A 16,823-nucleotide genomic window follows, 5' to 3' on the forward strand; every position below is an offset into this window, starting at 1 on the left:
ACCCCATAAAACCCTTCCCAGCAACCTTCGGTCATCCCTCCGATCGTCTGATCTTGATCCACAAATACTCGATCCTCGGTTCGCCTGGATGCGTCGCTCAAAGAATCATTGAGGGGTTGGTGGTTGGGGATGGTTTTTGCTGGAAACGAAAAAAAATCTCTTTCTATAATCATTGCAGAAAATTCAAACCTCATCCATCTCAACAAATTTATCATCAGTAAACCCTCCGCACCTCCCACCCTCATACGCGTCGTAAAACCCACCCCGTCGAAGCAACCTTCGATCATCCCTCCGATCTTGATCCACATATACCCGATCCTCGGTTCGCTTAGCTGCGTCGTTAGTAGAGCCATCGAGGGGTTGGTTCGTACGCGTTGTAGCTGCGACAGCGTTCAGTCAGGGGTAGTAATAGCAAAAACATTGAAATTGTCTTCTTAATCACTATAAAAAGATTCTCTACCCGTAGATCCCATCCATCTCAACACAGTTCACCATCAGTAAACACTCCACCCTCATAAAATTCATCCCATTCAAACAACCTTCGATTAATTAACCCATCGCGATCCATTGATTCTCCCTTCGTTTAAGTGTCGCTAAGGCAACGGCAAAAGAACGTTCTCCCTTAACACTAGGTTTAGCCGGCAAAATGGCGGGTTCTGATATTTTCTGTTTAAAATTATTAAGATTCTAAGGACGCATACGTGAGAAATTATTTATTAAACTTATTTCTTTGGGTATGAGCGTTTACACGATGTATGTCCAAAACACGGGTTTAGCCGTGGACATATATCGGTCAGCAGATTCTTTGACCCACGGGACACTCCTCGGCGACCGAGGTCTCTCGAGCTTCCACCGCGGGGGATAATCCCGCGACATTTATCGGCCACGCCTGAGCGACATATATAGAGAATTCACGTAGCACGTTCTTGTTACTTGTCACTTTTAGTGCTCCGCAAGCCTAGTGTTAAACATCTGAAACAATTTCTTAAACAATTCTTCATCGATTCGGTGGGGTTGGAGGGTTGGTTCGTGGTGGTAGCAAGAAATAAAACAATCCGTGGCCTTAATAATTGTCAAAAATTCTGAAACAATTCTGTGACACAGTTATCGAGGGGTTGGTTTGTATGTGGTGATAGGGTTCGGTTGGGGGGTGGTGGTAGCAAACAAATAAAACTTGTCTTATCAAAAACTCGCCAGCTCGAACCTCATCCATCTCGACACAATTTACCACGAAGAGGGTAAACCCTCTGAATTCCCTCCGCACCTTGCCCTCCCCATCGAGGCAGGCTTCGATCACCCTTCCGATCTCGATCCACACCGGATGCTCTCGTTCAGCCTTGTCTCGCTGGCATAGTCACCGCGAGGGTTAGGTTCGTATGCGTCGCAGCCGTGACAGAGGTCTGCCAGGGGTGGTGGTAAAACTCTGGCAAGTCTGAGTAGAGGGGTCGTAGGCATCGCGTACAGAGAGAGAGAGAGGGAGAGAGAGAGAGAAAGAGAAAGAGAGAGAGAGAGAGACAGAAAGGGTGGGATTGCGCGACGACGTTGTTCCTCACGTAGAGAGGATCATGCATATTTACGTGGCGGTGCGGAACGTCGACGGGTGTTTCGCGAGGAATGACTCAGAAGCTCTGCGCCCCTGCGACGACGACGTTGAACGTTGAGGAGGGTCGACGAGGAGGAGGTCGGGGGTGCAACGCGTGCTGGGTATCTCGCGTGCATTGCGCAGGACGTCGGCGCCCTGGCGTCGCGGCCACCCCCTTTGCGATCCGGTCGTTGTTTGCTGGCTCCACATCGTGAAGTTGGTTCGGGCCGGCGTGTACACAGCATCATCCAGAATCGTGGCCAGTGGTGTCTCTAGCCTCTTCGTTCTGTGTTCAACCTTTGTAACCTCCCCCCTCCCCCGATCGTCTCACGGGGTACCATCGATGAACGGCTTTTGTCGTGCCTCGCGGACGCATCGCCGAGATATGCGTGCATTGCGCCAATCGTATCGATTCTGACCTGTTCTGGTGTCGATCCGTGAACAACAAACCGCCCCGAGGATCTACGACGCTGCTGTGCTGGTTCCGGTTAGGAAAAACAGAGAAGAGACCGTGTTTTCCTCTCTCTCTCTCTCCCTCCCTCTCCCCCCTCTCTCTCTTTCTTACATACCAAACAGACACACACACACACACACAGGTACATCCCCTATTGTTCTTCGCGAGAGGAGGAACGAGAGAGGGAAACAGAGAGGGGGTGGTTGCTGCTGGTTGCTTGCCGCAGGACAGGTCGATCGTCTCCCATGAACCTACTTCCGTTCGCCCACCCCCACCGAATCTGAGGCTAGGGGTCGAAGAGGACGCGACCTGGAAACTCTGACTCTTTCTCTCTGCCCCTCTCTCTCTCTCTCATTCTCTCTCTCTCCCGCCTGTTCTTCTGCCGATTCGTCGTCTTCGTCGTCTGCGTCGTCTGCGTTTGGTTTTGAGAGAGAGAGAGAGAGAGAGAGAGAGCGAGAAGAGCAGTGCGCGTTGTCCCCCGTGAGAAGCGGGAACATGCCCGTGTTATCGATCACGCGGCCTGATCCCTCGGATATGTGATACCGGAAGCAACTACGGCAGGCTCAGACCTGCGTGCAGGTGCTACACGGTGCGTACATCACACACCGTACATACGTGCACGCGACGTAGGGTGAAAGCCGCCGAGGGAAAGAGAGAAAGAGAGAAAGAGAGAGAGAGAGAGAGAGAGAGAGAGAGAGGAAGAGAGGGAGGAGATAGAGGTGAAGTGCTGCCGCGTGTTGAAGGGCCAACCGTGAAGATGCACCACGTCGACGGGATCCAAGCGACGACACACCTGCCGTCCACCTTTCTTCAGGGATCGGGGAGGACCAACCCCGTGGCCAGGCTCGTCTGCGTCTTCATCGTGTCCTGGCTCATCGTCAACGACCACCTGGCACTCGGGCAGACCGACACTCCGGAAACCACCACCTTCGAGGGTGAGTTCTATTGAAACAGCACCTTGTTGAGTTTTATCGTTCCTCGGGAATCTATTTTCGGTTCTCGAAATTCTCAACCCTGTGCACTCTTCAGGACAGGTTCACTTGTTCCTCGGGTACCTGTACAAATTTTTGACATTTTCACCCTTGTGCACTCTTCAGGGCAGGTTCACTTGTTCCTCGGGTACCTGTACAAATTTTTGACATTTCCACCCCTGTGCACTCTTCAGGACAGTTTCTCTTGCTCCTCGGGTACCTGTACAAATTTTTGACATTTTCACCCCTGTGCACTCTTCAGGACAGTTTCTCTTGTTCCTCGGGTACCCATACGAATTTTCAAAATTTCCACCCCTGTGCACTCTTCAGGACAGGTTCACTTTTTCCTCGGCTACCTATTCGAATTTTAGAAATTTTTCCTCTGTTTTCACCCCCGTGTACCCTTCAGAAAAGTTTCAACTGTTCCTGAGGAACCTACATAAATTTTCGCAATTGTCACCCCTGTGTACCCTTCAGGAAAGTTTCAAGTGTTCCTCCGGGTCCTACAAAAATTTTCGGAATTGATTTCGGTATTTCACCCCCGTGCACAATTCGGAAAAATTCTCACCATTCCTCAGAAATCTAATAAAATTGAATTAATTATATCCTAACCGAGACCGACCCCTTTAGGACTCACCACCGTCGAGGGTGACTTCCCTTAACACACCTTTCACCTTGATGAGTTCCAATCGTTCCTCGGGATCATATAGAAATTTCCAATTTTCGAAACTGCGATCGGTATTTCACCCCTGTGCACTCTTCAGGATATTGGGACGTTTGTTACCACGCTGTTGCATTTTATGCGTTTACGGGAGAAGCGCGAATATGAATGATTTTGAAGATACGATTATATTGTTTTTATTAAAATTATTAACACGCTGTTGGTGAGGGACGCCACTTGACGTCTTCCGTTCTCCAAGCGTTATTTTAAACGTTTACGACAAAACTGGATAGGTAAAATATAAAACTGGAAAGATGTTGGTAGAATTTAATGAATAATTATTATTTTCGACATTTCTCCTGAACCTTTGGGTTTTCACAATTGGCTGCGGCAATTTTTGGCATAAACATCCACAGTTAATTAAAAAAATTGACAACATTACGAAGATTAATGTTTTATCCATTTTTTAAAAGTTTTATTTTATTCCTCAATTTGCAACGACGTGTAGAAATTAGGATTTCAGGCACGCAACAGCGTAAAATGTGTCAAGAAGGAAAAGAAATGCATGTAGCCCCCGTTTCTTGCAATCTGTGCACACGATTTTTATTTTGCATGAAGATCCGCAGTCCATTTCTTACGTACTCGTTGCCAGCTTATCCGGGAGCACGGTCTGATGCCAAAGCCTTTCTAGTTGAATACTAACACTGCTCAGAGGTAACGTTTCAATAACGTAATAATGCTTGTAACTCTGTGCACTGGAATTATTTTCTTACATCATCTATCGGCGACTCGAATGTATTTATTTTTGTTCATCATTTATGGAAATAATAATCCCCGAGTTGTTGTAAAGGGCAGACTCCAATCTCCAAATCTACGTCAGTCTCGTTTACGAGAAAAATTTTTAAAAGTTTTTCGAGACGTTCGAATTTGCAGCATTTTTTTTAGGAAAAATGGGTCCTCGGTTTCCCACCTGTTCAATCATGCAAAAATATCTCGGAGGAAAATGAACACCGCATTGCGAAAGTAGAGGCTTCAAGCTTTGAAATGAGTCCAAGATTATGGTCGTACTATTTGGTTTTACGAAATTATCGCAATTTAAATATCGACCATTTTTCGAGAATGAATCCTTTTTGTAATTCCGCCATCTGTCTGTTAAATAGCATTGATGGTTGAATTGAAACAGAAATTTTAAAGCTCGCCAGTACCATAATTGCAGGCTGTTATTCGAAACATTGTACAATTTTTTTCGTGGGGGAATCTACTACAGATTCGAAGATTGAATCTTCCCCGTCACAACAACCCGATAAAACTTGATATGCAAATTTTTTTGGGTCGTTTTATTGAGGTTTCAGTGAAACGTATACAGCCAATTTTACGATAGTATACGGCACACCACGAGGGCTTGCTACAGGCGATCATGCTCATCCTCTTTTGTCCCATAAAACGGCAAAAACAAGTTGTACACCATATTTTAAGGTGTTGTGTTTGTGAAGGGGAAGCTTCCATTTTCAAATCTATGTTAGGTTCAATCACAGAAGAAAAGAAAAATGTTTTTGAGACGTTTCAGTTCCCCAGACAAAAACATCTAAGAGTAATAGTGTACCGCGGATGTTTATGCAGAATAAAAATTGCATAAATTTTACAAAACACAGGAGCCAAATGGAAATTTCATTCTTTCTTTAATCATTTCAATCGGCTCGAACTAACACATTTGAAATTACACATTTTGAAATTCTTTTAATCTCTCTGCTTTGAATTGCACTTTTAATTGCAATTCTTAAAATAGAGGCTTCGAATAAAATTTCTGTTGTTAAAGCTACAAAAAATGATTAATTTTAAAGAACAGAGACTTTAAAAAACGGAGGTCTGGGAATATGTTGTTTTGAAAATCGCAGACGCGCAAAGTTTCATATGATACTGCATTCCGCGGTAATCAACGAATCGTATAGCCCACTGAGGGAATATTTTGCACTTCCGAGAGATTAGCTGTGCTCAGGTATGCATAGAATGTGTCCAAACTTTGGAATATGCTAATGCCATGCAGCACGCAGGGTGGATAACTTCTTTGCAAAGTGTCTCATCCCTGGAACTACATTTTAATCCTTTCTGTGCAGCATCTTGTAATGGAAGAAAGGGAGCAAAAAAGTTATGTTCTCGCACAAAAGAGTAAACATTGCGCCGTAAATCTCCCAGGAAAACTTTCAAGGAAACATTTCTAACCTATGAACAACTGTGTGCGAAGAATCGTTAATGTTTCATTCGAACAAAACAGACTTTCATTGTTTGAGCAATTTAATAATCCAGGATTAACGTTGAACAATTTCACCAAAGGACACTAATCAAACCACCTGCAAAATTCTCCAACTCAAAACCGCGGGTCGTTTCTGCAAAGTTTTCATAAAATCGACATTGTCTAATTTACCGATCGAAGTTTAAACGTGTTATTGAACAGTTACGACGCGGAGACAATCGGCAACGTGAACAACCAGAAGCGCATAAAACCCGCAGTTTCATAGTCCCCGAGCTCTCGAACCGAGGATATCGATCGGCGTTAGGGTATTCCCAATTTTCCGCATGATCCCGGTCCAGTAAAAACGCATACGCTCTCATCGAATAAAGGATTCCACTGCGATCGAATAGTGCGCTATTTATTTACGGTCGACCCATATTCGCAGTACGTGTCACGACCTTTCAAACCGTGTGTCTCTGATCCGATAATCCCTGATGCGCGTCCAGGATCGAATCGAACCTGGGCCCGATTTCTGTCCCGGCAATATTTTCTCCGTTTATTTATTTTCTTTTTGTACCCCGGTCTGCTTTGTTTTGGCGGACGTGTTATGTCAGACATCGTAAAAGCGGCGTCGATCGATATCAACGTGCACAGACGTCGTTTTGCGTCGGGTTTAGGCAGCGAGGTCCCACGGGCGTCGGGGTAACGTACGTCGTCGCACGATGTGACAAGATGCGAACATAATGTGCTAACGGTGCTGATCGAAAGGGTGAGCTGTAAGGTAGCGCAATTTTTCATGCACTACTTTCCTATGAATTTTTTAAGCCTCGGCATGGCCTCCATTCTCCATGCTATGGCACCCTAAGGGCTCATGGTCACGGAAAAGTTTTAATAATCTTTGCTACGTTGTTGCCAGATTAAAATTACCAATGGAAAATTCCTTTAAGTTCTATAGACCTTTATTTTTTTTAGGAAACCTATTAGGCGGTTTTAATTTATTTAGGATTAGATATGCTTTGTCTATGTGTTCCGGTTTTCGAATCTGTTTTTGCGTACTTCAGGAATTTTTTACGGGAGAACTATCGAACCTTCTGCATTAGGATTTTGCAGGCATATTTATCGGTATTTGATGCACACGTGTGATTTTTTTCAAGTAAAAATAATCAAAATTACACGAGCTATATATTTATTTATACAGCATGTTTTGAAAAACATGGGCCGACGATTGCCACGATACTAATTTTTCTCAGAAAAACTAGCACACCTTTCGCATCAGGATTTTGCATACGTGTTTATTGGCATTCGAAGTACACGTGTGATTTTTGTCAAGTAAAAATAATCAAAATCACACGAGTAATATATTTTCTTATAGAGTCCGTTTCGGGAAACATGCTCGACCAGTACTAGTAATTTTTCGCTGCAACTCTGTAACAGTGCACAAACTAAAAGTTACCCCAAAACAATTTCATACACACTAAAATATTAGCTCCTCTCAACCATTCGACTGAAAAGAATGGAGTCGGATATCTTCATTAGATTCTGAGAGAAACAGCTTGCAAAACTTTAGTTGTTATTCCCAGTATGTTTCACGTTGACAAAAGTAAAAGTCGCAAAGTTTCAGATCAATGGTTCGGCGAACGACAGAATCACCGTACCGGTGAAAACTGTGTCGAATTGACATGAGGTCGAGGGTTATGTTCTCGTAAACCTGGTGTGGCGACGTCTTCGAAAAATTGCGTTGACGGACGTGCAAGCACAGTATCGGCGTCGCGACGCTACGGTTCAAAGACACTCGGCAAACTTTCGCAGACGTTACCCGCTGCTCCCGCCGTTTCATTTTCACGTCTTAAGAAAGTCGGCCGTCGACATGGCATCCGTGGAATTTTCAGGGTAGATTGTCATCCGAGCTTAATGCTCCTCTTCAGATTTCGCGGCTCCAATCGACCGTTCAAGAGGCTCGTTTTATTTTCCCTCTTCGCCCTCAACCTCCTACCCCTTCCTCCTCCGGTTTCCAACAACTTTCTGTTCTCATTTGCGTCCTTATTTCCCAGGGAGAAGAAACCCGAGCCGTCTCTCTCTCTCTCCGATCGTTGCACAATATCTCCGAGCAAATCATCCCCTCAGACGCAGCAACAGTACACCAACAACCAGGATTCGCCGATCCCGCGTTAATCCTTTAACCTCCACTCCCCCCACCCCCTTCTTCGATAGTCGCTGGCATGGCTTAAACGGAAACGTACTATGGTCGTTTCCGATCCCCGCCCTTCGGTCAATTGCTTATCTGACTGCGAACCCGTTACCCGATGAGAAACGGCTGCCATAACTTGTTACTTTTGTCGCTTTTGTTGGCCGCGGCGAAACGATCCTCGTTCAATGCCGCGGCTTTGGGAATTTCCGAGTAACAAATTGCATTAGCTGTACAGATTAATTCGTGACCGTCACTCAATGAGGTATTCGTAACTTTGTCTTACTGCGAGCGGAAGTGGCATAATTTGGAAGAAATTTTACTAGCTGTAGAAATTCGTTCATTGCCCTCCGTCATTTGTAACTTTGTCTTGTTACGAGCACGAGTGACATCGTTTCGAACAAATTGTGTTAGGTATACTAGGTTATAATAGTTTAACCCTCGGGCTTCTGCGAGTTCTGCCGATATTTGATTAATACAGTTTTACTCCGATACAAGGCGATGGCTCGGGACCGGCTTTCGTCCTATTTCGGATGAAGGAGAAGAAGAGGTCATCCCCACCGCGACGGGTCACGAGTGACTCAGGCATAGCATCCGGACGGTTAAATAGCGTAAGGGGCCCAATTACTATATTAATTATACTTATTTTTAAAGCGTACTAAATATTAACACTAGATTTACGGGACCCGTCAAAATGACGGATTCTAATATTTTTAATTCGCGAATATTGAGATTGCAAACGTGGATCCATGAGGAATTATTTAACAAATTGATCTTCTATTTCTGGGTATATATTATTTCACAAAAATGGCTACAGATTTTGATAGATATATTCATGTTATTTTCATAAGGAAATGTAAAATAGTCATTTTTAGTGCTCCGTAAACCTAGTGTTAAAAAAGAGATATATGACATATTGAAAAATCTCATATCTCCTTTTTAGTATTTATTATGCTTTAAAACCAAGTATTATTAATATAGTAATTGGCAGCCCCACAGTATTTGGGTGGTTATAGAACAGAAAAAGAACATCAAACGGTTAAAAATCCTTGGTAACTGTTCAAGGGCGTCCGTGCGAAACTGCGGGAACTAATAAATAAATAAACGAGGGAAATCCCTGGGCCGAGATGGTAACGAGCCGAGAGCCGCACACGCGGATGAGCTTCGCAATTAATTCGCCGATGCGGTAAACGCACTCTGAATGCGGCGGCGGCGGCTGACCGCGCGACTGCGTCGCAGAAATTCAAGGGTGCCCTACTGTCGCAGTTCGTAACATAATTTTCTATTGATCAGGCGAATTCTTGCCCCGCGGGTTGGCAAGAATCGACGCGATCAATCGTTCCGGCACGCACCCGCCGTCAAAACGGTAACGCCCGGCGTCGCCAGCAACGGCGACGCTCGCGTCGGGATTAGCGCGTCGCGTTTCCGGTGCAATTATAATTGAAAACGTGTATCCGATTGCAACAGAACCGGCGATTTTACGGTTAAAATGATCACCGTGAACATGTACTTGCGCGCACAATACCTTCACGGTTAATTGTGGCAGCGATGGAATTAATATTCCGAACCCTCCGACTGTGTAATTGCGCCGCGATGTTCGCCGCGCGAAATCTCCGCCGTCGGCTGTTGCTATACTTCGATGTAGTTTTCCGGAGGATTAATGATTTTTCGCTTGCTATACCTGTACACCTTCGGGCCAACTTCACCGGAAGATTTATTTTCAATTATTAGAAACACAGCTTCCCGGTGCAGTTTGACGCTAGGCTTACGGGCCACTAAAATTGTTTGGATTATTTTATAAAAATATGAAGAACATATTCAGCCAGATTTTTAGCAGGTTTCACCATAATATATGTTTCGAATAAATGTGCTAAATAAATTCCCTGTAAATGCATTTTTACAAACACAATTATTATGAATTACAGAATTTAGAAATCCTCAGGAGTGATATAAAAATTTCCTTTCTTAATCATTTTATTTCGTGTGTTTTCTGCCCATTTTTGAAATGCATAAAATTCGTGCAATTTTCGTCGATGCTAATTAACATTGTGACCAAGAAATACAGCAAACGTTTATGTTATTTTATGTCGTCTTCTGTCGGAATAAAATTGTAAAAAAGAGCTTCACAAGATGGGCTGATAATAATTCTTGTAATAATAAGAATGATTATTCTTGGACTAATTCTTATTAGTCAGGGCTCGGCGTTGCGACTGATAAAGCGATGTTGAATATGTATTCGCTACCTGATGCTTCTGCATCGATACCTGAGGAAACAGCCAATACGAGGTTGCTTAGGGTTTGTTTAGGGTAACTTGGCATGAAGCCACCCTCATGTGCCACAACTGCAGGGGCACATGAAAATTCGAGAGAGCTGTAACTCCTCGCGAGAGAAAAACAAGTAATAACTCGGGAACGTCTTCGTTTGCCAAAAACCTAACCGAGAGCTTTATCGTGCATTCGTTAAAATTTAATCATCGGGACTATCCCCTATATCCGGCGACCTACTCGATTCTACTACGTCGCGAAATTTTTCCGCATGCTAGCTTAGCAGAGAATTAATTAAAACGCTGATTGGAAAGACACAGCATTGGATATATGTGTTCGACAATCTATTGCACAGCCAACGATGGGCAAATTAATAATGTGCATAATAATGAACTGCACAATACGCGTCAATAATTCATTATTTCCGTTAATGATCGTTACACAGTGATTCAACCGTAAGTCTAAATGAACCGTAGTAATGACAATAAATGCGCGGGCATTACGGGGGAAAAAGAATGATTTAGCATAACGACTGACTAAACACACTTTCTCCGTGACCCAAATGCTGCCGGTGAGGCTGAAACAATTAGTCCAAGGGATTACATGCATTTAATTAAGGATCTCGTTTGTACAGCTTAGCAACATTAGGCCGCGGAGCGAATAAAATTCAACGTTTCACTGCGGCGGTAACTGCGAACCTCTGTATCCCCGCGCAATTTGTAAATGTACCGGTTGCTATACAGAGACTGCTATACAGACACGCGCCCGCTGTAATGGCAGCCATTGTACGACAGCAGGACACACAGGAAACTATATTTTGATTGAAACTGCACATCTCATATAATTCTATCGAATGTGTTCGGTCCATCGTGGCCTCGGTTGCGAAATTTCACGAAATTACTGTCCGGAGCAATTTTCAAATTTCGGCGAAATCAAATCGGTCGGATTAATCGTATTATACGTAAATTATTATTCTATCATTGGAACGTTCAATCACTGTGCTTCACCTTTGTTTGAAGTATTGATTAATGTTTGTTCTGTGCGAAAGTGCAAATAATTGAACCAGAAATGATGAAAAACCATCTTGAAATGGCAATTTCGAATTTATTGGTTGAGAATTGTCTATTGTTCGGTAAAGAATGTGAAGAAAGTCGGAGATAGATTTATATTTTTCTTCCTGGGAAACTGATGATGGAAGTTCGGTTCATTAAAAGTTTCCACGACCGAGTTTAAATATATTTGTTGAAGAAAGATTCGCTTCTAAATTATATACGGGGAACAATATAGCCGAGATAGTAAAACAAAACTGTTCGCGATGAAGTTTCGAATGCAATTATTAAGGTAGAGCTAAATCTCGATTTTTATTTTGATTATTGAAAGACAGAAAATTTATTTGTAAACTGTGGTAAGGAACCCAATCACTGTGCCTTTATTAATTACACTTATTTTTAACAAAGAGATATTCAATTTCTCTCATTAAAATCATCAATTACTATTGGCATCGTAATTAGTACCCTCGCAGTAATTGGGTCCCTTTCCCTTCGTGTGGGAGGTAGTAACAACGTTTTAAATTTTTCGATGATTATGGTAGTAAAAATGACTCCCACAGAAAGTAATGACACAAACATTGAGAACCTTTCAAGATAAAACTTTGATAGTAACTATTCCAGTAAAAATCACGTCCAACTCGTGTGCAGAAATTACCAAAATTAAGACATTAAAAGAACCGTATTTAAAGAGATAATTCCGCTCGTAATTATCGAAGTAAAATCCACCACTTTGTTCGCAAGCGATAAAACTGAAGATGCTGGAATACTTGACCCCGATAAGAATCTATTTTCAAAGAAAACGCTTTTGGAAAGCGCTAAAAACGCTAAAGAAAATACATAAAAGTCGAGAGAAAATGTTATGTCTCACCTATCAGGAATTTATGAAATACGAATAAATTGCGTATCAGAGAATCCTAAACGTGCTAAACGCATAAAGATCTTCGGATTGCTCGGTTTCGTCGATCTCGTATAATAGTGTTAGCGCCCGTTGAAAATGTCCTTGTTGCAAGTCCTGATTTCGCTCGGAGAAGCTTTCAACGTTTTAATCGATCGAAATAGACCGTTAAGATAAAACGAAAAAAAGAAAGTCAAGAACCGGGAACGGCAGTTACGGGCACAAACCGTTCTCCGTTCCACGATCGATATAACCTTCTTAGTATCATGATGTGCGCATCGGATAGAGCTATCAGAGGGAGGAAATAATGCGACGTCGAAGGTACATTCCGTGTGTTTTCGTTTGCTCTGAAAACAATTCGAGGGCTCGCCATTTTGCCAACACTTGAACAACTACTTTTCACTTGGTTTCTACTTCGAAATATTCTCGCAAATCCACTAGAAAAATCGCGTTCACTAGGGTAGGGGACCCAATTACTGTGCCTATATTAACTACACTTATTTTTAAAGCGTAATAAATATTAAAAAAGAGATATTGAATTTTTGTTTCATTGAAATCAGTTAATATTTATGTTACAGATCTCTTTTTTAAATATTCATTGTGCTTGAAGAATAACGCGTAGAATATAGTGTTTAAATGCTTGTTGGATCCACTGTAGATTGCTGCGGCAACCATAATAGATCGTCGCCAGTGTCGCCGACGCGTCGACGAGGAAGAATCTCGGCGAAACGAGCAGAAAACACATAAAAATCAAGTAAAAGTTTACAGTCGACGAAACGAGCGTGTAATTCTGACCAACGTTCACTATAGTCGCGTGACCGGGCCCATTCTACGTGCTTACAACGAGGGAACGACGGCGACGCCGGCGGCGGCTGTATCTCTAAAATATAAAGCGACGCAATCTTTCATGAACAACCTCCGTATCGTGATCATTGTTCCAAGCTCGGAATCGCATTCTCAGAACCCTTAACACGTCATGAAGTATGATTCTTAACTTATAATCGTGAAACGTGATTCATCGCTTCTTATCGAGGGTAATATCCCATGAGCCAGACGAAACGGTCACTGCCCAGTTGATAAATAAACTATGAAAAGGAGCTCTGACAAATTATCGTAGGCGGTGAAATCAACATTCAGTAAAAAATAAAAAAGAAATAATCAAGGATTCAGTTCAACTGCTGAAGCTTTAGTCAATTATTTTCGATAATAGCAGTTGCAATAATGCGGCGGAGTTTCAGAAAAATTAGTTAATTGAAACTAATAAAAAAAAAATGATTAAGTCTACCTGAGAGAAAACAGTATTTCACATTTTTAAGACATATCCAGGGAAGAAAATCCAACGTGGATGATCTAGAACTGACTATGCCCGCCCGAACTATTTTTGAGATATTTATGAATTTTAGTTTCAATCTAAAAAAAAGAAGAAAAAATTAATTTTATTTCCAACAAATTCCAGAAATGGATCCAGGCGAGTTTTGATACTGCTCAAGTCAAATTGGCCAGACGCGTTCAATATGTCAAGGGAATGATCTTAAACGTCTGCCTCTCCGATTTCGCGGTATCAAATGAACAGCAATTTTCATGTTCCCCGGTGGACCGATTTATAACTGTCTCTGAACAATTGACTACACTTTGGGTTGCATATTATTGGGTCGTATATTATTATGTCGATGGTACCGGCGATCGATCGATCCGGGGGCCGCCGGTTTTGTTTCTTTGTACTTTGTACGCTTTAAACTTGAGAAATGGTCGAATGTTCCACGCTCCATTTCGCGTCGGTCCGCAAAATGCAAATGGGGATGCGATCGAATGACGCGGGCTTTGATAGGCTGCGCATGTGAACGTAGGTATCCTCGGTTTTCTTATTGGCATATATCAGACCTTGTGAATCCCTCTCTCGATACCTTTGTGTATTCCGCTCTCCGAAAATGCCTAGGCTTCCATTGTCGCGTCTTGGAAACGTGTCGAAAATTTGCATCGGGTAATTGGACCGTTTGCATACCTCGAAACTAGCCTGATTCTCTTTTACACTTCGAACAAAGTTACCCAATATTTTGCAATTTAGCGTAAAATATGCTTGGGACATTTTATTTTTATTCTCCATATTTTGATATAAAATATGCTTAGGATTTTTATTCTCAGTATTCTCAATATTTTGCGTTTTAGTATAAAATATTGGGACACTTTATTTTATTTTTATTCTCAGTGTTAGACTGCTCATTTCGTGCATTTAAAGCAGTAAAAGTATTAGAATAATTTGAAAATGCTATAACATTATTTTCGATTTAAAAGACACAGTAAGGAAAAATTGTATGTTCCACAACACCATTAATTACAGTCCACACAGACACAAGACAGCTACGAAACGTAGTTGCAGTACGCATATAATGCCAAGTCATGTAATCGCGCAGATCTCAGCTAACGCTGCATCAACCGTCAGGATGTTTGGCGCATTTTCTCATAATGGATATTGAGGAACCCATTACGGATATCGGACGCAGCAGTAAGAAAGCCATCGAGCAAGATTGAGAGCCGGAAACAACGCGTGCAGCCAAATAAACCATAAAGCTATGTTCACACTGCGGCAACAACGAGCAACGAGACAATTTTGTAGTCGCTCGCAACATTATCCAGACACTCTTAACATACTTGGATTTTTTGAGAAGTCAGGACACTACGTGGCGTGAACAAGAATTTGGAAAAAATTGCAATTGGTCGGAATTGTAAAGAAAATACTAAAAGTTGTCTATCCGGGCGGGCCTGTATCGAAATTTTACTTCGATTTATTATTAAAACGGAGAAAATATTTGAAGCATTTAATAAATACAGTTCCTATAATTCTCTGGTTGACACAGATGTAAATAAAATGTATTTTTTAAATTTTCAGGTCCACCTAAACCAGTTGTAAACTTTTAGTATATTCCCTGTAATTCCGACGAATTGCATTTTTTGTCAAAAATTTCTTTTCCACGCCGTGCAGTAAAAAGTTATCGTCTTTTTACGAGTGCCAAGATATTATTGCGTATCTGCAAAAAGTCGTCACGTTATCGAATAAAGGAAGCAGAGGGCAACAAGAGGCGGCAAAAAGTCGCCCGATGTTGCTACAGTGTGTACATAGCTTGACGACAGTCGGGTCAAATAGCTGTTTTAATTACCGGTCGGCAGGGGTCTCGATGTCGATTTCCGCGTAGCAAACATTAACCATAACCCAAATATCCGCCGATGGGAATAGGGGGCATAAGAGCGCACGAGGGTGTTTGCATGTGTAATGTAAAACGGGTGGGGCGGGAGGGCCGGCCTTAGGGTGTGTTCTAATTACGCGGCGGGCCGTTTGATAAAAGAGTGGCCCCGCAACACATAGAATATTGCACAAAAGCCTGTATCCGGGGTAATTAAGTACCGCGACCCGTTTGCCGTGGGTTCCTTGCCCGAAAATAAATCTCTTACGATCGAGGAGCGGAGGCGGCGTTCCTCGGCTGACAAAGGCCCTGTGGACGAGGCTGCCGTTCTGACAATGAGCGATAAAGAGAGCATAGTGCGCCGGGCTTCGGCACCTTCTTCAAAATTCTCCCGGTAATTGCCGGCCCTATCAGTTTCGCGCGAATCGCGAGCCCTCCTCTCGCTCGATTTTCGACCCCCCCCCCCCCGACTTAAGTATTTCCATTTAGAACATGTCAACTTCAGAAGATTTATGAGATCGAAAATGGCTAGGGCAGATTTTTAAAAAGAAAAGTAAAATTCACAAGAAAATTTGACCCGTGCCACGAATGGCACAGTTATTTTGTCCATTTACACAGGGTGTAACCGAGGGTGGAAAAAGAGGATGATTCCGGATGAAAAAATGTGTCGAAAATGTCGAATAGAATTTTCGCGTTCGATTCGGAGAAAATCGACTTCGAAAACCCGTTGGAATCGCGTCTCTCGCATTTCTAAGTAGAATCAGTAGGTCGTGACCAGACGCGTCAGACGATTTTTCTATTCAACGGCACGCGTGCTCGCTGAACTTTCAAATTCGATTCTCTCGATAACAAAGCTTCGTGTATAAAAATTCTATTCTACGTTTTTTTACTTTTTTTTTTAATGTAGAATTACCCATTTGTTACCAGTTACACCCGGTATACAATTTCCGATACGAGATACAGTTCATACAGAAATAATAAAGCGAGAAACGGTGGAAGATCTCGTCGAACAGGATGGCAAATATGTACGTGTGTTGTTGGATGAAATTTGTTTTCATTACAAACAAATTGTATTTCATTCGCGTAGAGAGATCCGCACGAAGTTATGGGTCAACCCAATACCGTTGAATAAATATAGGAAGCACTTTCCGCGTACTTCAATGGCTTCGATACGAAATGCGTTCGGTTCGCCTTGGTAAGGTATGAATATTGTTTCAATGCAGAATGCGTTCCCAATCTGGGTTATCTGTGATAAGAGCAGCACAAAGGAATTCATTTTACACGAGAACATTCTGCTTCGTATTTTCCATCAGTTTTATAAAATCATTTAGAAACTGAAGATCAATTAGAGA

At 42.5% G+C, this 16,823-nt stretch overlaps 1 protein-coding gene and 1 long non-coding RNA gene across 9 annotated transcripts in view; one reads left to right on the forward strand and one right to left on the reverse strand.

Moving 5' to 3' along the window:
- The window catches only part of LOC143360565 (uncharacterized), a 272,755-nt gene that overhangs the window by 91,294 nt on the left and 164,638 nt on the right, over nt 1-16,823 (reverse strand). The gene's annotated exons all lie outside the window — the stretch shown is intronic.
- Nucleotides 1,583-16,823, forward strand: part of Jus (EB domain-containing julius seizure protein) — a 48,688-nt gene continuing 33,447 nt past the window's right edge. The window contains exons 1-2 of one of the 8 annotated variants that reach the window (XM_076799529.1): nt 1,583-2,069; nt 2,780-2,971. In XM_076799529.1, coding sequence (XP_076655644.1) covers nt 2,794-2,971 — 178 coding nt within the window. In that variant the 5' untranslated portion in view covers nt 1,583-2,069; nt 2,780-2,793. Of the gene's footprint in view, nt 2,070-2,119; nt 2,972-16,823 lie in introns of those variants that run through there. The other 7 variants (XM_076799528.1, XM_076799527.1, XM_076799530.1 and 4 more) reach the window with 7 other exon arrangements.

The sequence above is a fragment of the Halictus rubicundus genome, chromosome 13, assembly GCF_050948215.1.
Source record: "Halictus rubicundus isolate RS-2024b chromosome 13, iyHalRubi1_principal, whole genome shotgun sequence".
Taxonomy (NCBI): Eukaryota; Metazoa; Arthropoda; class Insecta; order Hymenoptera; family Halictidae; genus Halictus; species Halictus rubicundus.